This window comes from Papio anubis, chromosome 11 (genome assembly GCF_008728515.1).
Source record: "Papio anubis isolate 15944 chromosome 11, Panubis1.0, whole genome shotgun sequence".
In the NCBI taxonomy this organism is placed as follows: domain Eukaryota; kingdom Metazoa; phylum Chordata; class Mammalia; order Primates; family Cercopithecidae; genus Papio; species Papio anubis.
Genome location: NC_044986.1, coordinates 7,441,910 through 7,464,577, shown reverse-complemented (window position 1 = coordinate 7,464,577; position 22,668 = coordinate 7,441,910). Strand labels below are relative to the sequence as shown.

Sequence of the window (22,668 nt, the reverse complement as noted above, 5' to 3'; positions counted from 1 at the left end):
CATCCTTTTCTTGTTTTTTGTTTTTTTTGGGGGGCGGATGGGGTCTTGCTCTGTTGCCCAGGCAGAAGTACAGTGGCATGAACATGGCTCACTGCAGGCTTGACCTCATGGGCTCAAGTGATCCTTCTGCCTCTGCCTCAGCCTCTTGGGTAGCTGGGAGCACAGGCACACATCACCATGCCCAGCTAATTTTTTTAATTTTTTGTAAAGATGGGATCTTGCCATATTGCCCAGGCTGGTCTCAAACTGCTGGACTCAAGCAATCCTCCTGCCTCAGCCTCCCAAAGTGATGGAATTATAGGTGTGAACCACTGCACCTGGCCCACTATCCCGTTAAAAAAGCAAACAAACAAACTTTAATTGGGAGGCCATTAGGCTGAGGCAATGCCAGAGCTCTAAGGTCCCACATAAGCAAACTAAAGTCCAATGTAAACAGTAAAACCATACTAGACTTTACCAATCAGAAACTGCCAACTATTCCCTAACTAAGAACTTTCCACTCTAACCAATTTAAATGTCTTTTGTCTTACTTTCATGTTCAGCCTATAAAAGCTCACTGCCCTTGCTGCTGCAGTGAGGCTCACTAACCTCCAGTGGTTCGAGTGTTGCCTAATTCATGAGTCATTCTTTGCTCAAATAAACTTTCTTTCTTTCTTTTTTTTTTTTTTTTTTGAGACAGGGTCTCACATTGCCCAGGCTGGAGTGCAGTGGCAGGATCACGGCTCACTACAGCCTCAACTTCCCAGGTTCAGGTGATTATCTCACCTCAGCTTCCCAAGTAGCTGGGACGACAGGCATGTGGCACCATACTCATTCTTTGTAGAGATGGCGTTTTGCCATGTTGCCCAGGCTGGTCTCGAACTCCTGGGCTCAAGTGATCTGCCCACCTTGGTCTCCCAAAGTAGTGGGATTACAGATGTAAGCCACTGTGCCTTCTCTAACTCTTTAGTATTTTAATATCCCTAGGTTTATCTCTTAATGATCCTAATTCTTTCCCCCATCTTAGACCCCAAAGTGTGTGGCCCCAGGCCTGGATCATATTTGGTTGCTCAGTTATTTCTCATAGTCAGGAAAATCAGAATTTCCTTGTGCGTTCGATTTCAGTAGCTCAGGAAGCTTCACTAACAAGCATATCCACATATCTGGGTTCTCAGACCACTGGGCACTGAAACAGAGCAGTTAATCCCCATACCCAGGGTGAGGAAATAACACGCATCACATCTTTTAAAATATAATACACACAATGAGATCATTTGAGTAATTTTAATACTACTTTATAGACAATTCAGTGGTACCCTAAACACAATTAATTTCTACATAGATATTATTAACTTTTCAGCGAGCATTAGTAAAATTAATAAAATTAGGTAAGTGATTTAATTATTTTATCTGAATAATGTTTTGTTTTATGTTTTAGACATTATTATTAGAACACTAGGCTGTGACATGTCATTAAATAATAATTGCAAAATGAACACATACAGCAAATTATTTTTTGTAGTGGTTACTCACCTGAGAGCTCTTACCACATTTAGCATCTCCTGAAACAATCACGATTTGATTTTGAAGCAGTTTCTCCATAAAGGAGTATTTTTCTTTCCATATAGGAAGATCTTCTCTTTCTTTCAGAAGTTTATAATAACGTGATGAATATGGCAATCCATCAAAGGGGTTAAGTTCCAAATCCTCACAGGCCAAAACCTCTTCCTCATCCCCATCGCTGGAATCCAGGGATTCAGGAAAATAGCGTTTTTCAGGGGAAGAGTTTGGACACTCCAGCCCTTCTTCTTCCATCTTGTCCAACAGTGAGCTCACGCAGCTGACATTCCGCAAACAAGTTTCTCCTATCAGTAACCCATTGCAAAGAGGGCTTAAAAGCCTATTTATACAAACCCATATGTCCCAATCTCTAAGACTTCAGTTCAAGGTTTTAGCAAGTTAAATTCCTCAAACCTGCATCTGTTCTTCGTTGCTGTGTTATCCACTGTGCTGGCTCACTACAGCACTCTTCGGCATTGTAAATGATTGTCAATAAACCACACTAAGAAACAAACAAACAAAAAGAGTGAGGAAAATTAGGAACACATACAAGTTAAAAAGAAAATGCATAGGCATTCAAATGAAAAGCATTATTTTTTTCTGTTAACGGGTTTCTGTCATTTCTGCTGCCTGCTTAAAAGAACAGGAATAATTTAGGCTGGTGTTTAAAGTTTGGTCGGTTCCTGTATTTCCTGGCTGGTTCAGAAAATGATTCTGCACTGGGCCTTGTGCTCTCTGCCTGACCTCTATCACAGGCTCTGCGTCTTGATCAACTGTGAATGGAAAGCAACAGGAGGGACAGGATTGTGATTGTGAGGCTAATCAATCACGTGGTCACCTAATCCCATGTCAAAAGAGGAGCTGGACACTATAAAAGGAAAGAACTGTGAAGGCCTGGTGAGTGTTCCTCTAACACAGGCTACAGGAAAGTCTATTATTAAGAAATCCTTTAATGAAAAACATTTTTAAAACTTTTCAAGAGAGGGGAATGAATTTATTACTTCCTTCCGTATGTGGTTATGGTTGGCTTATATATATATATGTGTGTGTGTGTGTGTGTGTGTGTGTATATTTAGAGACAGGGTCTCACTCTGTCACCCAGGCTGGATGCAGTGGCGCACGATCATGGCTCACTGCAGCCTCAACCTCCCAGGCTCAAGTTATCCCCTTGCCTCAGCCTCCTGAGTAGCTGGGACTACAGGTGTACACCACTATGTCCAGCTAATTTCTGTACTTTTTTGTAGAGATGGAGTTTTGCCTTGTTGCCCAGGCTAGGCTCAAACTCCTGGGCTCAAGTGATCTGTCCTCCTCGGTCTCCCAAAGTGCTGGGATTTCAAACGTGAGCCACCGTGCCCAGCTGGCTGGCTTTTATTAATAAGGTCTTTTGTTTAATTAAACCAGAAATCTCTAGCATATTTCTTGAGATTCTTGGGTCTTGAGCCCAACATGTCAGGTCCAAGAAGCCATTAAGGACAACTTTTAATTTAAATGAAGAGAAATCATCCAAGAAAGAGCAAGATTTATAGCAATAACTTAGTCTCCACATGTCAGGTGAAGGGTCTTTCCTCTTCCAATTACTAGTGATTAAAAAGAAAAATTCTATTAGTGTTGCTGGAAATAAGCCCCTTTTCATACTAACCAGGTACAAATGAAAAAGAAAACTCAAGTTAAAAAGAATAGTGAAATACAGTTCATGATATTTTGTAAGTTATTGCTCTTTTCAGATCACCTGATTTACCTTAGTTATTCCTTTACATTGTTAGAGCCAGTGTGCCCAATGGCTAGTTCCTAATTAGTAAGTGGTAAGAAAAGCTCTCTCTCCATTGGTCAAGACAGGCTCCAGGGCAACAATCAGTCACTCAAAAAACATTTGCTGAGTGTCTTCTAAGGGCTTATTAGATGAGTAAACTAGGCACTAGATATACATATAAAGGATATTTTGAAGATGGCAGCAAGAGCAGGATAGAAAGTTTTAAAACTCACAGACGAATAAGCTAGTTTAGAGATAAATAATCAGAGGGGGAGAAGAACTTTACAGCTCTTCCCAAGTAGAGTTCTTAAAAATTCATCTGAAAGCCAGTGTTTGAAAATTAAAATGGAATTACAAAGGCATAACAGAAATGTTGTAATATGGATTCACTTCAGAACTCTTCACTGCCTCTATAAGGTGAGAGTAGACCCACAGAATAGCTCCAGGAAGCACAGTAGCTTGAGATCATAGCACAAGCTAACTCTGGGAAGGTATCCAAGAATCAGAAAATTCTACTGCTTAAGAGAAGTTAAAATTTAATTTTATATTCTATTTTTCTTTTGTTCTCATTAGAATCCCTTCCAAGGGTTCTCAGCCTACATGTAAATTAAATTGCTATTAAATATTATAACCACTGATTGCCTTAGGTAGTATTTCTTAACTGTTTTACCTTAAAAAAAAAGAACAGCTATTATTTTTACCAAATAGAAATGTTTCTCTTAATTTATAATACTCCCTAAGTATGTAATAATCTTATAATTACAGTAAAATCTTACTTATAAAGCATTGACCACTTTGAACCCTAAGGAAATAATCAAGTTTTCTGAATAGTCTTCTTTCTAAAGACCTGAGACTTACCTGGCCCCTTCATCACACATTATGCAATGTATCCACACACATTAGCCTTAACCACTTCTCTGTTATGGTGGAATTAAAGATGGCCACAGATTATTTGCCACTGTTCCAAATGGAGAGGTACAGTCTATTTCCTCTCGGCTTGAATCTGAGCTGGCCCTGTGACTCACTATGACCAAAAGAATGCAGGTAAGTGATACTGAATCACCTCCAAGATATTCCCATGCTTGAAACACTCCTCTTTGGAACCAGCTGTCATTCTGTGAGGTACCCAAGCCCAAGCCACCGGGAAGAGACCAAAGCTGAACTTCCAGTCCACAGCAGCACAAACCTCCAACCATGTGAATAAGCTGCCTAAGATGCTCCAGCCCAGTCAAGTCTCCAGATGACTGCAACCCCAGCCAACTGAACAGAAGCAGCACCCACAGTAGTCCATACAACCCAGAGTATCATGAGATAACAAATGGTCACTGTTTTTGTAAGCTACTACATTCCAGGGTAGTTTGAATTGCAGAAACAGATAACCAAACTTCTGCCTTCTTAAATAAACTATACTCAAAATTTAACTTTTTCTTCGTGACTCAAGGTCACCATTACATCAGTTACCAAAACAGAATGATGTCCTCAGATGTCTCTGACATCTACAGAGGCCAAAGACCAGACTGCTCTCCTTGAGCCCTGCTCTTCTCTGGGGACTCAGAACCAATGCCGCAGTGTGGTGTGTGGCCCCTTACCTTGTGAGGCTCTTCTCTGCCTTTCTAACCTGCTCTCCTAACCAGTGCATTAGAAGCCAGACAAGCTTGTTTGACAGACACATTTGTAAAGCTTGAGTCCACAAAGGACTCTACCATTGAATCCAATGAGTCTGAGGCGCAAAGCTATGACATTTACAGACTTTGATTTTGACTACTCAGAGGGACTTTTTGCTGCTCTATGGTTTGGATTCCAAATTTGGAGGGTGGAATGGCTGAGACCCAACTAGAGGCTGAGTTTTGGGCCCATTGACTCCAATAACATTCATACACCTCTCCTTATTCATCTTGCAACTGGTGTAAGCTGTGTAAATATTTTTTCCGAAAGGTAATTAAATATGTACAAAAGATCTGTCTTGGCCATTGGCAAATTTAACAGTACCAGTCTAAAGAAAGAGAAACAAATAATATGGTAGATTAGATGTCACTCAAAATAAAGTTTAATAACTGTTCTGTTATCGGTATAAACTACATTCCACTACAAGAAATTTAAATCTGAAAGACTGACGTTCACTCCTTTCAAAGCTATCATACATGTATATTGTAGACAGCATACTTTGTCAAGGACAGCCATTTGAAATGAATCTATTACAGCTCTTAAACATGCATCCATGAAAATAATACATATCTAATTAACAGACAACCTTCACAAAGTAGAATTAGAAGTCGATGTAAGATGAAGCTATGTCTTAGTCATTTATGTGTTTGGCTCTGGTCCAGTAATTCTAGAAATACAGTTCACAGAAATGGAAAGACAAAGTTTGTAAGGCATTAAGTGAAGCAAAAGCATTAATTCGTCCTGAGTAACTTCTTATGTTTCACCATTCAGTGCTCCTCTTTTGTGCTTTTTTTTCTGTATTCAAGCCAATATTACTGCATACTTTTCACCTATCAAATTCCCAAATAAATAATTTTAGCACTCGGTAGATATCTGGAAGTTTCCCAATGCTTAGTACCTGGACCTCTCTTCCCCTTTCTCTCTTTAATAGGGCCTGAGTGGTCTCATCTCATCTCATGGCTTTAGTGCCATCCACACATGGATGTATGGGTGTATCTGTCCTTAGGATCCATTGATCTAAACTTTATTGTCATGTATTCAACTACCTATGCATCATCTTCCACTTGGATATTTAATAGGAAACTCAGACTTTACACGCCTGCAACTGAGCTCCCAACATGTACCCCAAAGCCACAAATCTGGTCCCCCCAATCTCAGTTAATTATTTCCTTCCAGCTGCTTAGATCAAAATATTTGAAGTTACCCTTGATTTTTCTCTATCTTAAATCCCACATCTGGTCCTTTGATGCGGTATGTAGAATGCCTCCAAAGATGCGCATGTAGGAATCCCTGGAACCTATGAACATGTACTTCGCATGGCAAAAGGGACTCTGAGATGTGATTAAATTAATAACCTTGAGATTGGAAGATTATCCTGGACTATCCTGGTGAGCCCAATCTAATTACATGAGTCTTAAGATCAGAAGACCCTCTTAGCCACAGCCAGAGGAAAATATGACTATGGAAGAAGGTCGGCGAGATGCAATGTTGTGGGCTCTGAAGGTGAAGGAAGGGGCCATGGCCAAAGAATGATGTGAGTGACCTCTAGGAGCTAGAAAAGGCAAGGAAACAGATTCTCTCCTATAATTTCCAGAAAGGAACACAGTCCTGCTGGCACCTTGATTGTAATCTAGTGAGACTGACAACCCACTTCTGATCTACGAAGCTGTAAGACAATAAATTACCACTCAATTTGTGGTAATTTCTTATAGGAGCAATAGAAAACTAATATATTCAATCATGTCAGTTCTGCCTTCAAAAAATATCAAGTGCCCCATAACCTCCATAACCTCTACTGTGAACACGGTCTGAGCCACTATCCCCTCTCACCTGGATTACTGCAATAGCCTCCTAATCGGCCTTCTTCTACCCTTAGCCCCTTACAGTCAGGTCTCAAGCCTGCAGCCAGAGTCATCCTATTAAAGTCAGCTCATGTCTCCTCTGCTCAATAGTCTCCAATACTTCCCCTCTCATCTCACTCTGAGGAAAAACCAAAATCCTTAAGAGAAGCAACAATCACTGTATGACCTGAACCCACTGCCTCTCCGCCCTCATGTGCAACAGCTCCTACTTCAGTCTTCCCCAGCCAGACGGCGCCCTGCTATTCCTCAAACACCGTGGCAGATGCCTGCCTCTGGGACTTGGTGCTCACCCTTTTGTATGTCTGAAATGTTCTTCCCTCAGATATCCAAATGGCTAGCTTCCTCACTGCATACTGGTCTTTACCAAACGGCAGCTCAGTAAAGGCTTCCCTGGCCACCCTATCTAAACTTTTACTGCTCTCCTACACTCCCGAAAACCACTTCCTAACCTCTTTAACTGCTTCGTTTTTTCTCCTTAAGACCACCACCTAACATAATGTATATATTTTCCCTCTTTGTTTTCTGTTGGTGCCCTCCACTGGAATGTGAGCTCCATGAAGCAGGGGCTTAGTGTCTCCACTGCAGTCTATCTTGCATAGTTACATCCTTCATTATTTCACTCTTAGCTAAGTTCAAGGTAGCTTACTATTGCTGCATAGAGTTTAAACACTTCTATCAGGAATTCACTACATTTCTGGATTTATGTGACTTTTTTGTTCCCTTCTATGATATATGATAGACTCTTGCTATTCTTAGAATTCTTTAAGACTCACAAACCCACAAACTGGAATATTTGTAGAGGCTCCTGGTCTTCCCTTGAATCATACACCCAAACCCCAAATTAACTCCTTGTCAACATTTATTCAAGCTGCTTTCTTCTTCATCAATTCAGAAGAGTTATCGTGTTGAAAAGTACAGAGCTGCACTGAGATTCAGACAATGGCATGTATCATGCTGGCTCTAGCAGATCACTCATCTTTGTGGGACCGCTTGTAAACTGCAGATGCTGAGGAGGCAACATCAAGTACGAGGGGACTCTTGAACCGTTTGTACTAGTGATTATCTTTTCCCCATGTCTTTATGTTTCTTTACTTACACTGTTACTGGGGCTATACCTTCTTCACTGGTAATTTCCACTCCTAAATCCAAATATAGTGGGTGCCTAATTAATAATTACGGCTGAGTAAATAATGAATGAGTCATTTTCTATCCTTTGGGGAGCATATGCTTTTAAGACCAACATCTGATTGTATTTTATCATCAGTATCATTTATAATCTAATAGGTCTTCTGTGTCCTCAAGTTTTCTCATCCTCAATGCCTCCATTTTTGGGTTTTCCATTTACCCATTCAACCAATACTTGAGTGCCTACCACGTGTCTGCAATGTGAACACGGTAGGGACACAGTTTGAACAGGCAGGTCTGGTTAGGTGGGGCTGAGGGTGGGGTGTGGAAATAGAAATTCTTTGTCTATGGTATGTAGACTCAGCCTTACAGACAATTACCTAAAAGAAGACAAGTATGGCTGGTACCTAACTGGAGAGAAAGACAGACTCTGGTACAAGATGAGTTCAAAGATGAAATGGGACCAGATCGCAAAATACCTGATCTGCTATGGTAAAAAGGTTGTGATTCAAGCGCCATGGGTCTAACTTACCTAGTTATTTCTTGATCCAAATTTCATTTTTTACTCTTTGTTTTTCCTTACAATTCTCCTCTTAAATTTCAGGTTACTCTCTTTATTTTACATTATATGTGTTTGTGTGTGTATTTTTTTTTAATTTTAGAAATAGGGAGAGAGTCTATGTTGCCCAGGCTGTATTCAACTCCTGGGCTCAAGTGATCCTCCTGCCTCAGCCTTCTGAGTAGCTGGAACTACAGGTACACACCACCATGCCTGCCTTATATTCTTCAATATTACCTATACTCTTTCTAACACCCACCTTCAATTTTCTTAAAGTCATTAGTGAGATTAGGTTTTAAGAGAGCTGATAACAGTTTATGGCAAAAGGTACAACAAAAGTGATTATGAGCAGGTGCACCAAGCATGGCAATAAGAGAAACCAATAAATCCACTTCCATACAAAACATTCTAAGAAATATTAAAAATGAAATAACGTTTCATGACTTGAACATTTTGCATTATTTTCCTTTTTTCCCTAAGCCCACTGACCAGTAAATTAGTATGCAAAAATAAATCTGTCTCGTGATCTAATTCATAGTTTGTAAACCCTATACTATATATTTATACATAAAATATACATGCCTTGTTTTTTAAAAATTATTATGTTTCTATTACTCCAAAATTTGTTTCAACATTATCTGTTTGAGCAATGCATTTTTTTTTTTTTTTTTTTAAAGACAGGGTCTTACTCCGTTGCCCAGGTTGGAGTGCAGTGGCACGATCATAGCTCAATGCAGCCTCCACACTCAATTGATCATCTTGCCTCAGTCTCTCGAGTAGTGGGACTATAGGAACACACCACCATGCCTGGCTAATTTTTATTTTGTTATTTTTGTAGAGACAGTGTCTCCCTATGTTGCCCACGCTGGCAATGAATTTTTTTGAGACTAATTTGTGCTCATTTTAATCAAAACTTTATAAATATTTTAATATTTATTTAATGTCTCTTCATATTCTATGGAACAATCATTTAGAATTCATATGTTTGCATGAAGGATGAAATAGAAAATTAGTAATTTAAAAAACACGGATGAATCTTCTACAATACTAATCTTTAAAAGCTATAATTTAGTTATTATATCTAAAACTCAGATTTCCCTAGTACTGCAGGTTTCTGAATCTCCTACAAGATTCAAACACTATCTTAATAAAGCAAACTCTGAACTTTATTGTGATAGCATAATGCTGAAAAAGTAAAAGGTATTAATTCTGTCCTGGCTGGGCGTGGTGACTCACGCCTGTAATTCCAGAACTTTGGGAGGCTAAGGCGGGTGGATCACTCGAGGTCAGGAGTTTGAGATCTCCCTGGCCAACATAGTGAAACCCCGTCTCTACAAAAAATACAAAAATTAGCTGGGTGTGGTGGCGGGTGCCTGTAATCTCATCTACTCAGGAGGTTGAGGTGTGAGAATTGCTTGAATCTGGGAGGCGGAGGTTGCAGTTAGCTGAAGTGTGCCACTGCACTCCAACCTGGGCATCAGAGTAAGACTCCCTCTCCAGAAAAATAATTAATTAATTAATTAATTCTGTCCTCCTGTGGTAGCGGCTCAGCAAAAGGAAACATCTGTCTATACTGAAATCTTTGGAACCAAGCTATAACGACATTGCAAACACTCATTGCATATATTCAATGCATTTATTTAGAATTCCACTTATTTCCTCTTGCGGGTTTATGCCAGACTTCCTAAAGGCAAGATTAATTTCTGAGCCATCTTTGCAACTCCTGCAAAATAAGGTATAGGGCTGTGCACAAACTATGTGATCAATAAATAACTGCTGAACTCATAAACAATATACTTATAATCTATTATTACAATGTTTAGAAAAAAGAAAGTTAATGAGGTATTATGAATGAGTAACAATGTCTTCAGAATAAAGGGCTATTATTTTTTGGAGAGCAGGATCACTGGTCGAATACTGCACATCAACTCTGGTGCTGGTTTGTGGCAAGGTGAAGAGCTTGCACCAGAATGCAAATCAACTCACTGCTTCCTACACTGAAGAGGTCTTGCTATTTTAAAAAAGTCAGCTGAACGCTAATCAGTATGTTTAGTGACATCGCCCATTTACATTCTGGCACAAGCTCCAGATCTCACTGCAAACCAGTAAGTCTGCACTGGCCCTGATCTACAGGCCATACTTTGAGAAGCCTGGTTCCATGCTACTACTATCGTTGGACTAATAATAACAATGATGATAATTTTACCAATTAGCATTTATAGAGTGATTATTGCACACCAGATGCTATGTTCGGCACTTAAGCACTTTATACGGATTATTTCATTTAAACTCTTAAGGACCCCATGAGGGTTTACTTTATTATTTCCATTTTTCAAATGAGGAAACGTAAACCTTCAGAGGTTTAATTTATACAGCTTCTAGAAGATCATCTGTGGTAGAGCAGGTGCTTAAAGTCACGTGGTCTGATCTCTGCTTAACCCCAGTTAAGTGTATAGTGTATATGCTTAACCATATATCCGTACTGCTTCCTGACTATGTTACATATTGCTTCCAGATTACATTTTTAAAAATAGGCTCACGTTGCACCACTGGGGGTTGAAGAAATACTTGACACTAATGGAGATGTCAGGAAGAGAGGTCTGGAAGAAGTACCATAAAACTGAAAAACATGGTATAGACAGATTTGTAAATCTTTTTTATAGATTTGAAAAACATATTTCTAACACAAAGTTACAGTCAAATATTTAATACACTTTATCTCTCAAGCATGGTATGCTTTAATTGAAACAATGGACCTAATCATTACTGGGACTTTTAGATGGTCACTTCTTTGTTTGTCTTTGTTTTAATAGGCTCAAATCTCCCAAAAATATATCCTATTTGGTTTCCAGTATCAATTTAAAGGCTTTCTCAGAAAAGATAAGGTCAAAATTCAAAATTTATTTTAAAATCTTTATTTCTAGACTTGTAATGTGTTAATTTCTTTGATGTTAAGTAAGCAAATCTAGTTAATTAGCTTTTTAAAAATACTCAAAAAAAGTCCATTTTTAAGTCAATGTTGGTTCGTATCAGATACAACCAACCTTGTATTGACTATTGGTTGCATATACAATATTATGCTAATAACAACAGATACTACACTCGATCTTCGCCAAAAGGCCGAGAAGTGATGAATATACTCTTCGCCAAAAGGCCGAGAAGTGATGAATATACTCTTCGCCAAAAGGCCGAGAAGTATTGAATACTGTATTGCATATTGGTTGAATAACCAACCCTGCACTATCAAATTTTTTAAAAAGAATTCTTACATTCTAATGGTACTTACAAAAATTTTAGGCTTGGGGAAGTGGCTCATGCCTGTAATCCCATCCTTTTGGGAGGCCAAGTGGGGAGGTTAATTTGAGCCCAGGAGTTTGAGACTAGCCTCGGCAACACAGTGAGACCCTGTCTCTATTAAAAAAACACATTTTTAAATGTATATGCAGAAAGTTCCCCCGAACTCAATCAATGTTTATGTATAGTACTAACATACCACTCCCCACAAATAAGTTTGTAAGTCAAAGGTATTGTCAGAAGTTCAAATGACTGGACCACTCAGTGCTTTGTGATATTATTTTGATGGTTTTTTGACTGCATTACATTCCAAAAACTAATTTACTCTGGGTAGTAGCAGAGTTAATAAAGTATGCTAAAATACTAATCTGGCTTATTTAAGTAGTCTAGTTAGATATCTGAGAAAAATTTTGTGTGAGACTCAAAAAGCTGAGATGGTCTCCCCAAGTTGACATATTTTACCTGAGGCACACATGAAATGAACTTTTTTATCCATCTGTCTCTTTTTTAAAAAGTATTTGCTTGAGCCATAATCATAATCAACTTCTAAAGTTACATTTTACTTGATTTGTTGTCCCAAATGGAGACAGAAAACCCATAAATAGCCACAGGCATGGTAGCTCATGCCTGTAATCCCAGCACTTTGGAAGGCTGAGGTGGGAGGAGCCCAGGAGTTCCAGACTAGCTTAGGCAACATAGTAACACTCTGTATCTAAAAAATGTTTTAAAAAACATTTTTAAACATAAATATCAAGATTTCTGTTGTAGTTAACAAAGTAACGGGTAGTCATTTCACATTAACTTTAATAAAACAATAATAGATGAACTGTGTTGTGCGTTGTATCGTAGATAGAGGAAAATATAATCATTTCAGTCAATCAATGCAGGAACTCCTCAGGAGTAAGAACTCTTCCATTAATTCTCCCAGATTTTCAGCTCCCTTTTCTGAGCACTGGTCTTTAGCCTCCTCGGGTTCTTCCACTATCAGCCCCTCCCCACAACGTAAAATGTGCATCTTCCTTTACCCTCTTATTCCACATAATATCCCTGGAGAAAATAATCACATTTTAACTTCAATTATTAAATGCTTAATCCAAATTTCTATCTTCATCTCAGACTTTTTCCTTTAGTTCCAGACCCACATGTCCAACTACTACTACTCACGGGATCTTTCAATGCATATGACAGGCATCTCAAACTGGACACATCATCTACCCCACTTCTTTAACTCCTCAACAAAAACCTTTTTCTTCTTTAGAGTTCAATGAACAGCAGAACAATCCACTCTATCACCCCACTGTCATCCCTGGCTTCTCTTTCTTCATCTCCTGTACCACCAAGATCTGCCAATTCTACCTCTTTTAGTGGCCCCCTCCTTCTTATTCCCACCATCGCTCTCCTAGTTACCTCTTCATTTCTTCACTGAGCTTCAGCGACATCTCCAATTTTTTTGTCTCTCATTTAGGCTCTCTACCAATCTGTCATGTGAGTGTTGCCAGTGATCCTTTTCAAATGCAAAACTGATCCAGTCACTGACCCAAATCCTCCTTATTACCTTTAAGGAAAATAAACCCACAGTCCTTAGGTTCCTTCTGATTTAGCCCACATTTGCCTTTCTGGCCTTACTTCCTCCCATTTTCTTCTAATACACATAAAGTATTCTCTGGTTCAGCCACAACAAACCACGGCTTAGTTGTTCTCCCGGCCTTCGTGCCTCAGCCCAGGCTGTTCTTCTGCTTTGGAAGCACCTGGTCATTTCCTGTTCACCCTTTATGACATGCAATTCCAGAGCCCAGGAAGTACCTAACACATTGTGAATGCGGAATCAATGTCTGCTCTATGCCTAAGTCAATAACAGCCCTTTACATTAAAAAAGTTCATTATGATATACAAGATTAACAGTCCTTTACATTTAAAAAGTTCATTACGATATGCAAGATATCTATAATCACATTTATCTTGATTCTCACAACTAGACTATCAGATAACCATCGCAGGTTTTATTATCCCAAGTTATCAATGCTATCAAAGTAATAGCTTTTGGTTTTCCCAAAGGGGCAACGCTAGAAATTAATGCAGTGACCCCTAACTAAAGATTTGACCTATTATTATCCTACTTAAATTATCAGGTACACAATGAAGCCCACTGTGTGCTAAAAACATCACAGAGGAAGCGTAAGTCATGCACTTAGCTCCAAAAATATTTAATCTAGTCAGAGGTACAAGATCCATACACATGAGATAAAATTCTGTAAGAAAGCATACTATAGGGCTAAATGCTAAATCGTGTAGCACCCCCAGTGGGAGAGAGAAGTGCATTGAGTGGGCATTAGCCTCATCCGGAAAGACTTCCCAGAAACCGGGGCAGCATGGTCCTGCAGTCTCCTTTATACCATAGACAAGGAAAGGGCTGAGAGACGTTCCACGTGAGTGCAACAAACTGAACAGAGACCATAACAAGTTTGGAGAACAAAAAGGTAAAACACCAAAAATAGAAATTTGATTGTTTTCCACCTTTGACCGAACTCCTTAAGAGTTTCAGAAAGTATCAGATAGAGAAAAAAGTACCCTCACTCTGGTAAAGAAAACAAAAACCAACAAAAACCCTAAAACCAACAAAAACAAAAATGAAAACTTTCTTCAACTTACCACAGTGAGGCTAGGAGACAGAACTATTATTAACAAGGTCATCTGCTACATTTTTTATCAACCTATTTGCATTAAATAATGTTAACCTCCCACTTAAGTTGTTTTTACTTTGAATTCTGAGGTAGTCAAGAGATTTAAATAAGAAAAAGACTACATCTGTCTTCATTGTTACTTTGTTATTCCCTATCCATAATGCTTCAGTTTGCTACATTTAGTTAAACATCAGCAAAGTAAACAGTAATGTAACTGTTCTATGTAGGAATGAGCTTGGAGACTTAAAAAAATGTGTATCTAGAACTTTATTCCTTTTCATTTGACCACTAATAACACACTGAACATGCCAGTGAAAAGAAATAAAACACAATGGTAGAAAACTCCAAAAAGTTACAATCAATGTCCTTACCATTCATCTCCCACACCTATCTCATTAGCAACTTTATGATCTCGGGTATTTTCTCCAAGAGTCAAGCGTATCCCTATATCCAAAGCAATTTCTCTAAAGCCCTTCTCACTCATTCAACAAACATTTAACAAGTACATGGCACTAGGTGCTAGAGGAATAGAAACTGAGTATTGTTCCTGCCTCACTTCCACCCCTAACCAGTCTTCTTCCATAGGTACCCTGTCCCCTAAAATCAGATGTTGCTTTTCACAGTTGCCTTTACCTGTCACCTAAAGTATTTCAATTCTAAATTTCCTCAAAGTCAACTTCACGGCTGCTGATAAAATAATCATTCTATACGATTGCAAAGTATTTCACCAATACATATCCCCATTTTTTCCAACCTTAAAACTTCCTCAGTCCTTATCACTTTAGCATACAGACCTGCAGTGTTGTTTCTTCTTTTTTAAAAAATACTAAGGCTAATCCTTTACTGTCTGAGCAGACTTAATCCTTTTCTTTTGTCAATAAAACCCAGGTGTTTTTAAAATCACTATCTTGTCACTTTTGATTATGATACACTGATCACTCTATTTTGTATCTTGAATGAAAAGACCACTTTGTGATTTTGCTAATGATATGTAAACTAGAACTTGAGAACAACTGGATACAGAAGTACTGCTGATCTTTAGATACCTTCTGTCTAGAAATGAGGCCCCTGTTTCTAAATTTCGGGAACAGGGAGTTAAGGTTCCATGAAGCGTTTACTTTCCACCCTTAATTTATTACCTTAATACTTTAGCTTAAGAATTATGTGTTCTGTATATCTCACGCTGCTTGTCAATATCCACACATAAAACTTCTTGTTTTGACAATTAATCTGAAAAACTCCCCATATAGTCTGAGAGGGGGAAAGCCTAACTTGGCAGAATATAATAAATGTCGCTTCCATCACAGAATATATGCTTCTCAAGTTCAATTAACCTCTGAATGATTCCCTTTCTAAGAGGAAAGTAATTCTCCTTAGTGTCCTGGTCATCCATGGAGTGGAAATCTTTCTAGTGGCAAGATTAGTAATCACTTGCATGACCCCCCAAAACGGCTCTTCCTTCCATTTCCCTCAAGTACCGTCTGGAGCAGCGGTTGGAATTAATAGAGGGGCCACAATCTCCAGACCTGAGTACTAAATCAATCCTGCAGCCCCCCACACCCTTAAGCCCCCTGCACTTTCTTGCTTATCCTTTTTCTCTCCTCTCCATTTTTCTCTCCTCCTTCCAGCGTTCCGGAACCTATGATACTCTCCCGGTTGTTTGAAATTTTACAACCTACCAGATAACAATCCCTTGTGATCCTCAAAGTTTCCTTAAAGCAAACCCTGAATCACTGTGTTTTAAAACCAGTGTGAAAGGCTATTCTGTAGGATAATGTTACATTGTTTCACAGTCCTACAAAGTTTGGCTACAAAACGTGTGGGCTGATTCCCTAACTCAACCGGAAACGCGAAGGACTGAAACAAATCCACACACAAAAAACGAAGCCAGCGGGAAAGATCCAACCCGGGCCCCCTGCCTGAAATGGGACACGGGGATGACGGGGCAAAGCCGGGCAAAGCCGTGCTCCTGGCTCTCGCGATTCAGGAGACGCGCCCGGCTCACTGGGGGCGACAGCGACGACGGCGGCGGCTTCCATTGCTCCACGCTTCCCGTCAGGGGGGCTCCAGGGACCGCCCCAGGCCCTGCCTTTGCCCGGGCTCGGAGGGACCCCCTGGTGCGAGGACCCTGCCGCTGAGGCGCGGCTCCCGGAACAGCAGGCGCGGAGGTCGCCCTCGGCGTTTCGGGGTTGGGGCGGGGAACATCCATGGCCAACGGCGGGCAGGGGGCCCCCAGGCGGCCGCAACAGGTGCGTCGGGGCCGCCCACTCGGCTCCAGGCGCCCCTGCTCCTGCGCCGACCCCCGACCCCTTCCGCCGCCGGGGCCCCGCTGTTACCTGCAGCGGCGGCTCCCGAGTCCGGAGAGGGAGGCCCAGGGCCGGCGCCTTCCCCGTGGGCAGGCCCACTCGCCCGACGGACGCCGCGGGTCGGCGACGGCAGGGGCCGCAGGCCGCTACCCCAGACGTCGGGGCACAGGTCCTGTGGGGCCCGCCAGGGAGGGCGCGACCGCCTGGCCGGGCCTCAGGGGCAGTGTCCTCAGCCGGTGACCTGGCCGCTACCCTCGCTGAGTGCCCCAGGCGACGCGCGGGTCCTAACGCGCGCCCTCACTTCCTGCGGCTTTTGGTCCCTCCCGCTCGCCGTCCCACTGGTTCCGCCCACTCCGCCTCCGGGTTGTCAGGGCAACCGTAGCGACGCCTGCCCTGGCTGAGAGGCGTTAGGAGCCCGGGGGCTCGCCCGCGGAGGCCGGGGAGCAGCCGACCATGGAGCCCCAGAGTAAGGGAGGCCCGGGTTGGAGCTGGGGCCGGGGCGGGCGGCCGGGCTGGGGCTTCCCAGGAACGAGTGTGGGCGCCCCGCGCGCGGCTCCGCAGGTGTCAACGCTTGGACACGGAAATACGGTTTGCGTCTCTTCCTCGCGCTTTTCTCTCTTTGAGAAGGGAGAAGGGGGCTACATCCTGCCAAGTCTGTAAGGTTAGGCCACCGGCGCCTGAGGGTCCGCGCTGGGGGCTGGGAGCGACGGGAGAGCCCCGAGGTATGGGTGGGGGGAGGGCGTAGCGCCCCCAGCATGCGCCTCCCTGAAACTTGGCCCAGACAGTTCCATTTACTCCTCCTACTGTCATGATTTTAGTTTGGTAGTTTGGTTCATTAATTGTAAATAGCCCATTTTTCTTCTAAAATGGCAGCAATTAAACACACCACGAGGCTGGGTCTTGTATTTATTAGAGACCCCGTCTTACTCCCCGCCCCCCACCCCACACCCCAGTCTGCGACTTGAAGGAGAGAGAGGAAAAAAAGAGAGCTTTGCCCAAGTGTATTGGATTCATTATTAGGGGTTCTACAAGTTAGGACACTCAAAAAATGTTTATGATTTCTTTTTCTGTTTTCCCATGTTGCTTTCGATGTATGGCAAAAGTTGTGCAGTTTTGAGTTATCAGATCCAACACGAGCTCTAAACTTACTATTTTTGTTGTTCTTTTTACCTTTCCAGGGACTTTGTTTCAAGGCCCTTCTTGCTCTGCCCCGCCTAAGTAGGGGCTTTGTTTCAAGGCCCTTCTTGCTCTGCCCCGCCTAAGTTGTCTTATTCCTTTTGTTCTCAAAATAAGAGCAGTGTTTTGTATGGAGACTTAAAAGATCTGAAATCTTTATAGAAGGATGCAGTTTGACTCCCAAAACCAAGTCGTCTTATCTTGTACAATTTCAGAAATGAAGAACTCAGACCAAATCTATTCTCTGGAGAAAATGTTGGCATTTTTAAAGGTCATTCGTTTTCCACCAAGAAGGTTTCAAATACTTTTCCTTTTCTTTTAACTCATTTGCTGAGGAGAAAGCTTCCAAGTTGTGACTTATATATGCTTCATAGATTTTTGTACAGTATTTGTCGTTTGCATTTACAGCTCTTTGGATTCTACATTTTTTTAACCTAGTGAAAGAAATTTAGCATACAACAATGCTAAAATTTTTGTTTTATGTCAAACTGATGCCAGGCTGTGTATATTCCCGCCTTAGAGAAGAAGTGAGTATATTAACTTTTAAAAAACAACAACTTGGCCAGGCCCAATGGCTCACGCCTGTAACCCCAGCACTTTGGGAGGCTGAGGCGGGCGGATCATGAGGTCAGGAGATCGAGACCATCTTGGCCAACGTGGTGAAACCCCATCGCTACTAAAATAGAAAAAAAAAGTGAGTCAGGCACGGTGGCACGCGCCTGTAGTTCCAGCTACTTGGGGTAGGGGACTCGCTTGAACCCGGGAGGCGGAGGTTGCAGTGAGGCCAGATCACACCACTGCACTCCAGCCTGGTGACAGAGTGAGACTCCATCTCAAAAAAAAAAAAAACAAAACTTTATTTCTTCAGATTTATGTTATTGTTTACATGTGTAAACTATAATTTCAAGTTCCTCAGTGGTCGCTGTCTTTATCCATTCATTCATTTATAGTACCTATTATGTTGCAGCTCTGGTCTAGGGATTGGGGATTGAACAATGGACAGGACGGTGTTTGTTTTGGTCATCCCAGGAAAACTAAGCAGAGGCTTTTGCTCAAGAACTACTGAGGTCTTGGTGGGGTTCAGAGATTGGGGGAAGAGGAGATGGACAGAAGACTCCCAAGAGGAAGCAGTACTGGATCTGCAGAATGACCCAGCAAAGAATGAGGGCAAGGGATTCCAGGCAGTGGGAATTACTTGTACATAGGCCCTGAGACCTGAGAGCAGCATGGGTTTGAGGCTGGCAGTAGGAAGCCTAGTAAAGCTGTAGCTAAGGAGAGGAGGAGGAAAAAACAGGGTTGGAAGGAGGGAGGAGAAATGAGATAAGGCTGGAAAAGTCAACCAGAGCCACATCAGAAAGGTCCTGTAACCATGTGAGAAATGTGTTACATATGTGAACTATGCATTTATATCTCATGTCATTGGATTTTGAGGTGGAAAATATTTATACCTGGGGAATGACTAAATTTATTTCTTTCCACGTATTCTTAAATGATTTCATCAATTTAATTTTAAATAATTCAATCACCATTTAGCTCATTTGTTTTGTTTTGTTTGTTTTGTTTTGTTGTGTTTTGTTTTGAGACAGGGTCTTGCTCTGTCACCCAGGCTGGAGTATAGTGGTGCAATCATAGCTCACTGCACCCTCGAACTGTTGGGCTCAAGCAGTGCTCTCTCCTGAGCCTCCTGAGAAGATGTGACTACAGGTGTGTGTCACCATACCCAGCTAATTTATTTATTTATTTATTTGAAGACAGAGTTTTGCTCTTGTTGCCCAAGCTGGAGTGCAATGGCATGATCCTGGTTCAGCGCAACCTCCGCCTCCCGAGTTCAAGTGATTCTCCTTCAGCCTCCCGAGTAGCGGGGTTTACAGGCATGCACCACCACGCCTGGCTAATTTTGTATTTTTAGTAGAGATGGGGTTTCTCCATGTTGGTCAGGCTAGTCTTGAACGCCTGACCTGAGGTGATCCTCCTGCCTCGGCGTCCCAAAGTGCTGGGATTACAGGCATGAGACACTGCGCCTGGCCCCTAAATTTTTTTTTTTTTTTAAATTTACTTTGAATAGAGATAAAGTCTGGTTGTGTTGCCCAATTTGTTCTCGAACCCCTGGCCTCAAGTGATCCTCCTGCCTTGTCCTCCCAAAGTGCTAAGATTACAGGCGTGAGCCAGCACACCCAGCCTGGAAATTCTTTTACAGTCTAATAAACATCATTTGGATAGATATTTACTACCATTCACAGTTACTAAATATTTAAAAGGACAAGATTAAATGATCTTTGAGGTTTCTTTTAACTTGGAGATTTGTATCCAACCAGATTTCACCTGAGGCTGAAGTTATTTACTACTGTCAACGATAACGGAAGCACTACAGATGTGACATCAAGTGTTAACAGTTATACATAATTACAATTATACTGTCAGCAATATGTTAACGATACATTGTTCATGCCGCTATTATCGAACATATTTTAAGCCCTGTTCCTTTTGTTACTGAGAGGTCTAAAATTACATTTTACAAGTATAGTTGAATATAGCATCAGTAAATTGATTATGAGGAAGAATCCTTCATAATTGCTTTTAAGGATTTTTTTTTTTTTTTTTGAGACGGAGTCTTGCTCTGTTGCCCAGGCTGGAGTGCAGTGGCCAGATCTCAGCTCACTGCAAACTCCGCCTCCCGGGTTTACGCCATTCTCCTACCTCAGCCTCCCGAGTAGCTGGGACTACAGGCCCCCGCCAACCCGCCCGGCTAGGTTTTTTGCATTTTTTAGTAGAGACGGGGTTTCACTGTGTTAGCCAGGATGGTCTCGATCTCCTGACCTTGTGATCCGCCTGTCTCGGCCTCCCAAAGTACTGGGATTACAGGCTTGAGCCACCGCGCCCGGCCGCTTTTAAGGATTAAACATGAATCTAAGGACACCACCAAGGAACTACTAGAAATAACCCTCGAGTCAGTCTTTTCCATTCTATTTCCACACACTTAGTTTTCTATTACTTTTAGGAATGACCTTTGTTAACTAAGTCATTAAAATCCAATAAACATAAACTCTTCAGACCCCACAGCTGGATCATACTCTGGCAGCAAGCAGAGGAAGGCAGGGGCTACCACTGTTTTACAGAATAATAGTAAATCAATGATCCAAGAAATGACTCCCCAGGGAAGGGGCAAATTAAATACGTTCACAACCTTGGGCTGTTGAGAATGGTTTTGGCTCTTGACTTGCACATTTACATCTTTAGTTATTTTGTTGCTGAACCAACTTCAGTGTTGGAAAGATAGCTCATGTATAAAATAACATGGAAAACGTACATCACATCCCATTTGTTTTGGGTTTTTGTCCTTTTTTTTTCTTTTTTTGGAAAATAGTTCAATAGTACTATCTCTTCCCTAATTTCTTAATGAGTGTGAATACTGAGGGGCGGCTTTGGGTATCTTTAGCCCAAATCTAAGCAAACATATAATCTGAGTAAAAACTGTATATTTATCAAATGCAGCATCAAGAGAAGCCCTCCAGCTCCCACTTGGTGCTGCCTGTTCTGTAAGCTCTTGCTATATATATATTTTAAAAATCTGGGGTTAGTTTAGGCCCAGCAGATAGCAGTTTTCTGCTACACATCTTTTTTTCTGTTTTTTTGTTTTTTGAGACAGAGTCTTACTCTGTTACCCAGGCTGGAGTGTAGTGGCACTAGCTCGGCTCACTGCAACCTCCGCTTCCCAGATTCAAGCGATTCTCCTGTCTCAGCCTCCGAAGTAGCTGGGATTACAGGTGTGTGCCATCATGCCTGGCTAATTGTGTATTTTAGTAGAGGCGAGGTTTCACCATGTTGGTCAGGCGGGTCTCGAACTCCTGATCTCATGTGATCCACCCACCTCAGCCTCCCAAAATGCTGGGATTACAGGCGTCTGCCACTGTGCCCAGCCTTTTTCTGCATTTTTTTTTGTTGTTGTTGTTGTTGTTGTTTTTAGAGAGACAGGGTCTTGCTGTGTTGCTCAGGTATGCCTCAAACTCCTGGGTTCAAGGGATACTCCCCCTTCGGCCTCCCAAGTAGCCAGGACTGCCTGCTGGGCTCACGTATGTTTTTAAAGAAATGGTAGATAGAGATCTAAGATATTCCAATGACTAAGGAACTGAGGTGAATGACTAAGGGACTGAGACTTCTCTCTCGAAACCTGTTTCTCCACTAGTCTTCCCAGCCTTCCCAGTTACTCCAGCCTGAAATAGGAGTCATCCTTGGCTCCTCATTTTTACTTACCAACCCTCACCCCACCCTACCCCATCCACCAGCAGGTCTGTTTATTCCACTTCGAAAATATACCTCAAATGTGCTTCCTCTCCCTCCCTACTCTAATCATTGGTACTCCACGCCACAATGCCACGCAAATTATGATTGTGAGCGCTAGTGATTTTTGCATGTCTTCTCCCACCGCTAACTAGAAGCCAGAGTGACCTTTCAAAACATACATCAGATCAGATCATGTCACTCTCCTGCCAAAAGCCCTCCAAAGTTCTTACGGTGATCTAGCTGCCTATTCAAACTCATCACACATCGGATCTTAGACATATTATCCTTCAAGCACATTGGTCTTTTTGTAGTCACTCAAACAAGCTTCTTTCAGATCTGTGGCTCTGAACAAACCTTTCTCTCTGCCAGGAATGCTACTCCCTCCTGCTATGTCAAGTCTGACTCCTAATGTCCTTCAATTTTTGTTTAA

General features: G+C 41.6%; 2 protein-coding genes and 1 pseudogene across 7 annotated transcripts in view; 1 reads left to right on the top strand and 2 right to left on the bottom strand.

Annotated features, from left to right (window-relative positions):
• The window catches only part of DHX32 (DEAH-box helicase 32 (putative)), a 63,494-nt gene that overhangs the window by 39,572 nt on the left and 1,254 nt on the right, over positions 1–22,668 (bottom strand). For 2 of the 3 annotated variants that reach the window (XM_021944077.2, XM_031652577.1), the window contains exons 1-3: positions 16,812–17,069; positions 1,954–2,041; positions 1,513–1,844 (exon numbers count right to left, since the gene is read on the bottom strand). In XM_021944077.2, the coding sequence (XP_021799769.1) occupies positions 1,513–1,794 (282 nt within the window). In that variant the 5' untranslated portion in view covers positions 1,795–1,844; positions 1,954–2,041; positions 16,812–17,069. Of the gene's footprint in view, positions 1–1,512; positions 1,845–1,953; positions 2,042–16,811; positions 17,070–22,668 lie in introns of those variants that run through there. The other variant, XM_021944079.2, reaches the window with a different exon arrangement.
• On the bottom strand, positions 11,476–11,632 carry LOC116269635 (annotated as a pseudogene).
• FANK1 (fibronectin type III and ankyrin repeat domains 1) overlaps positions 17,133–22,668 on the top strand; it is a 119,861-nt gene continuing 114,325 nt past the window's right edge. For 3 of the 4 annotated variants that reach the window (XM_009215604.2, XM_003904396.3, XM_009215602.2), the window contains exon 1: positions 17,133–17,247. In XM_009215604.2, the coding sequence (XP_009213868.1) occupies positions 17,235–17,247 (13 nt within the window). In that variant the 5' untranslated portion in view covers positions 17,133–17,234. Of the gene's footprint in view, positions 17,248–17,361; positions 17,443–22,668 lie in introns of those variants that run through there. The other variant, XM_009215603.4, reaches the window with a different exon arrangement.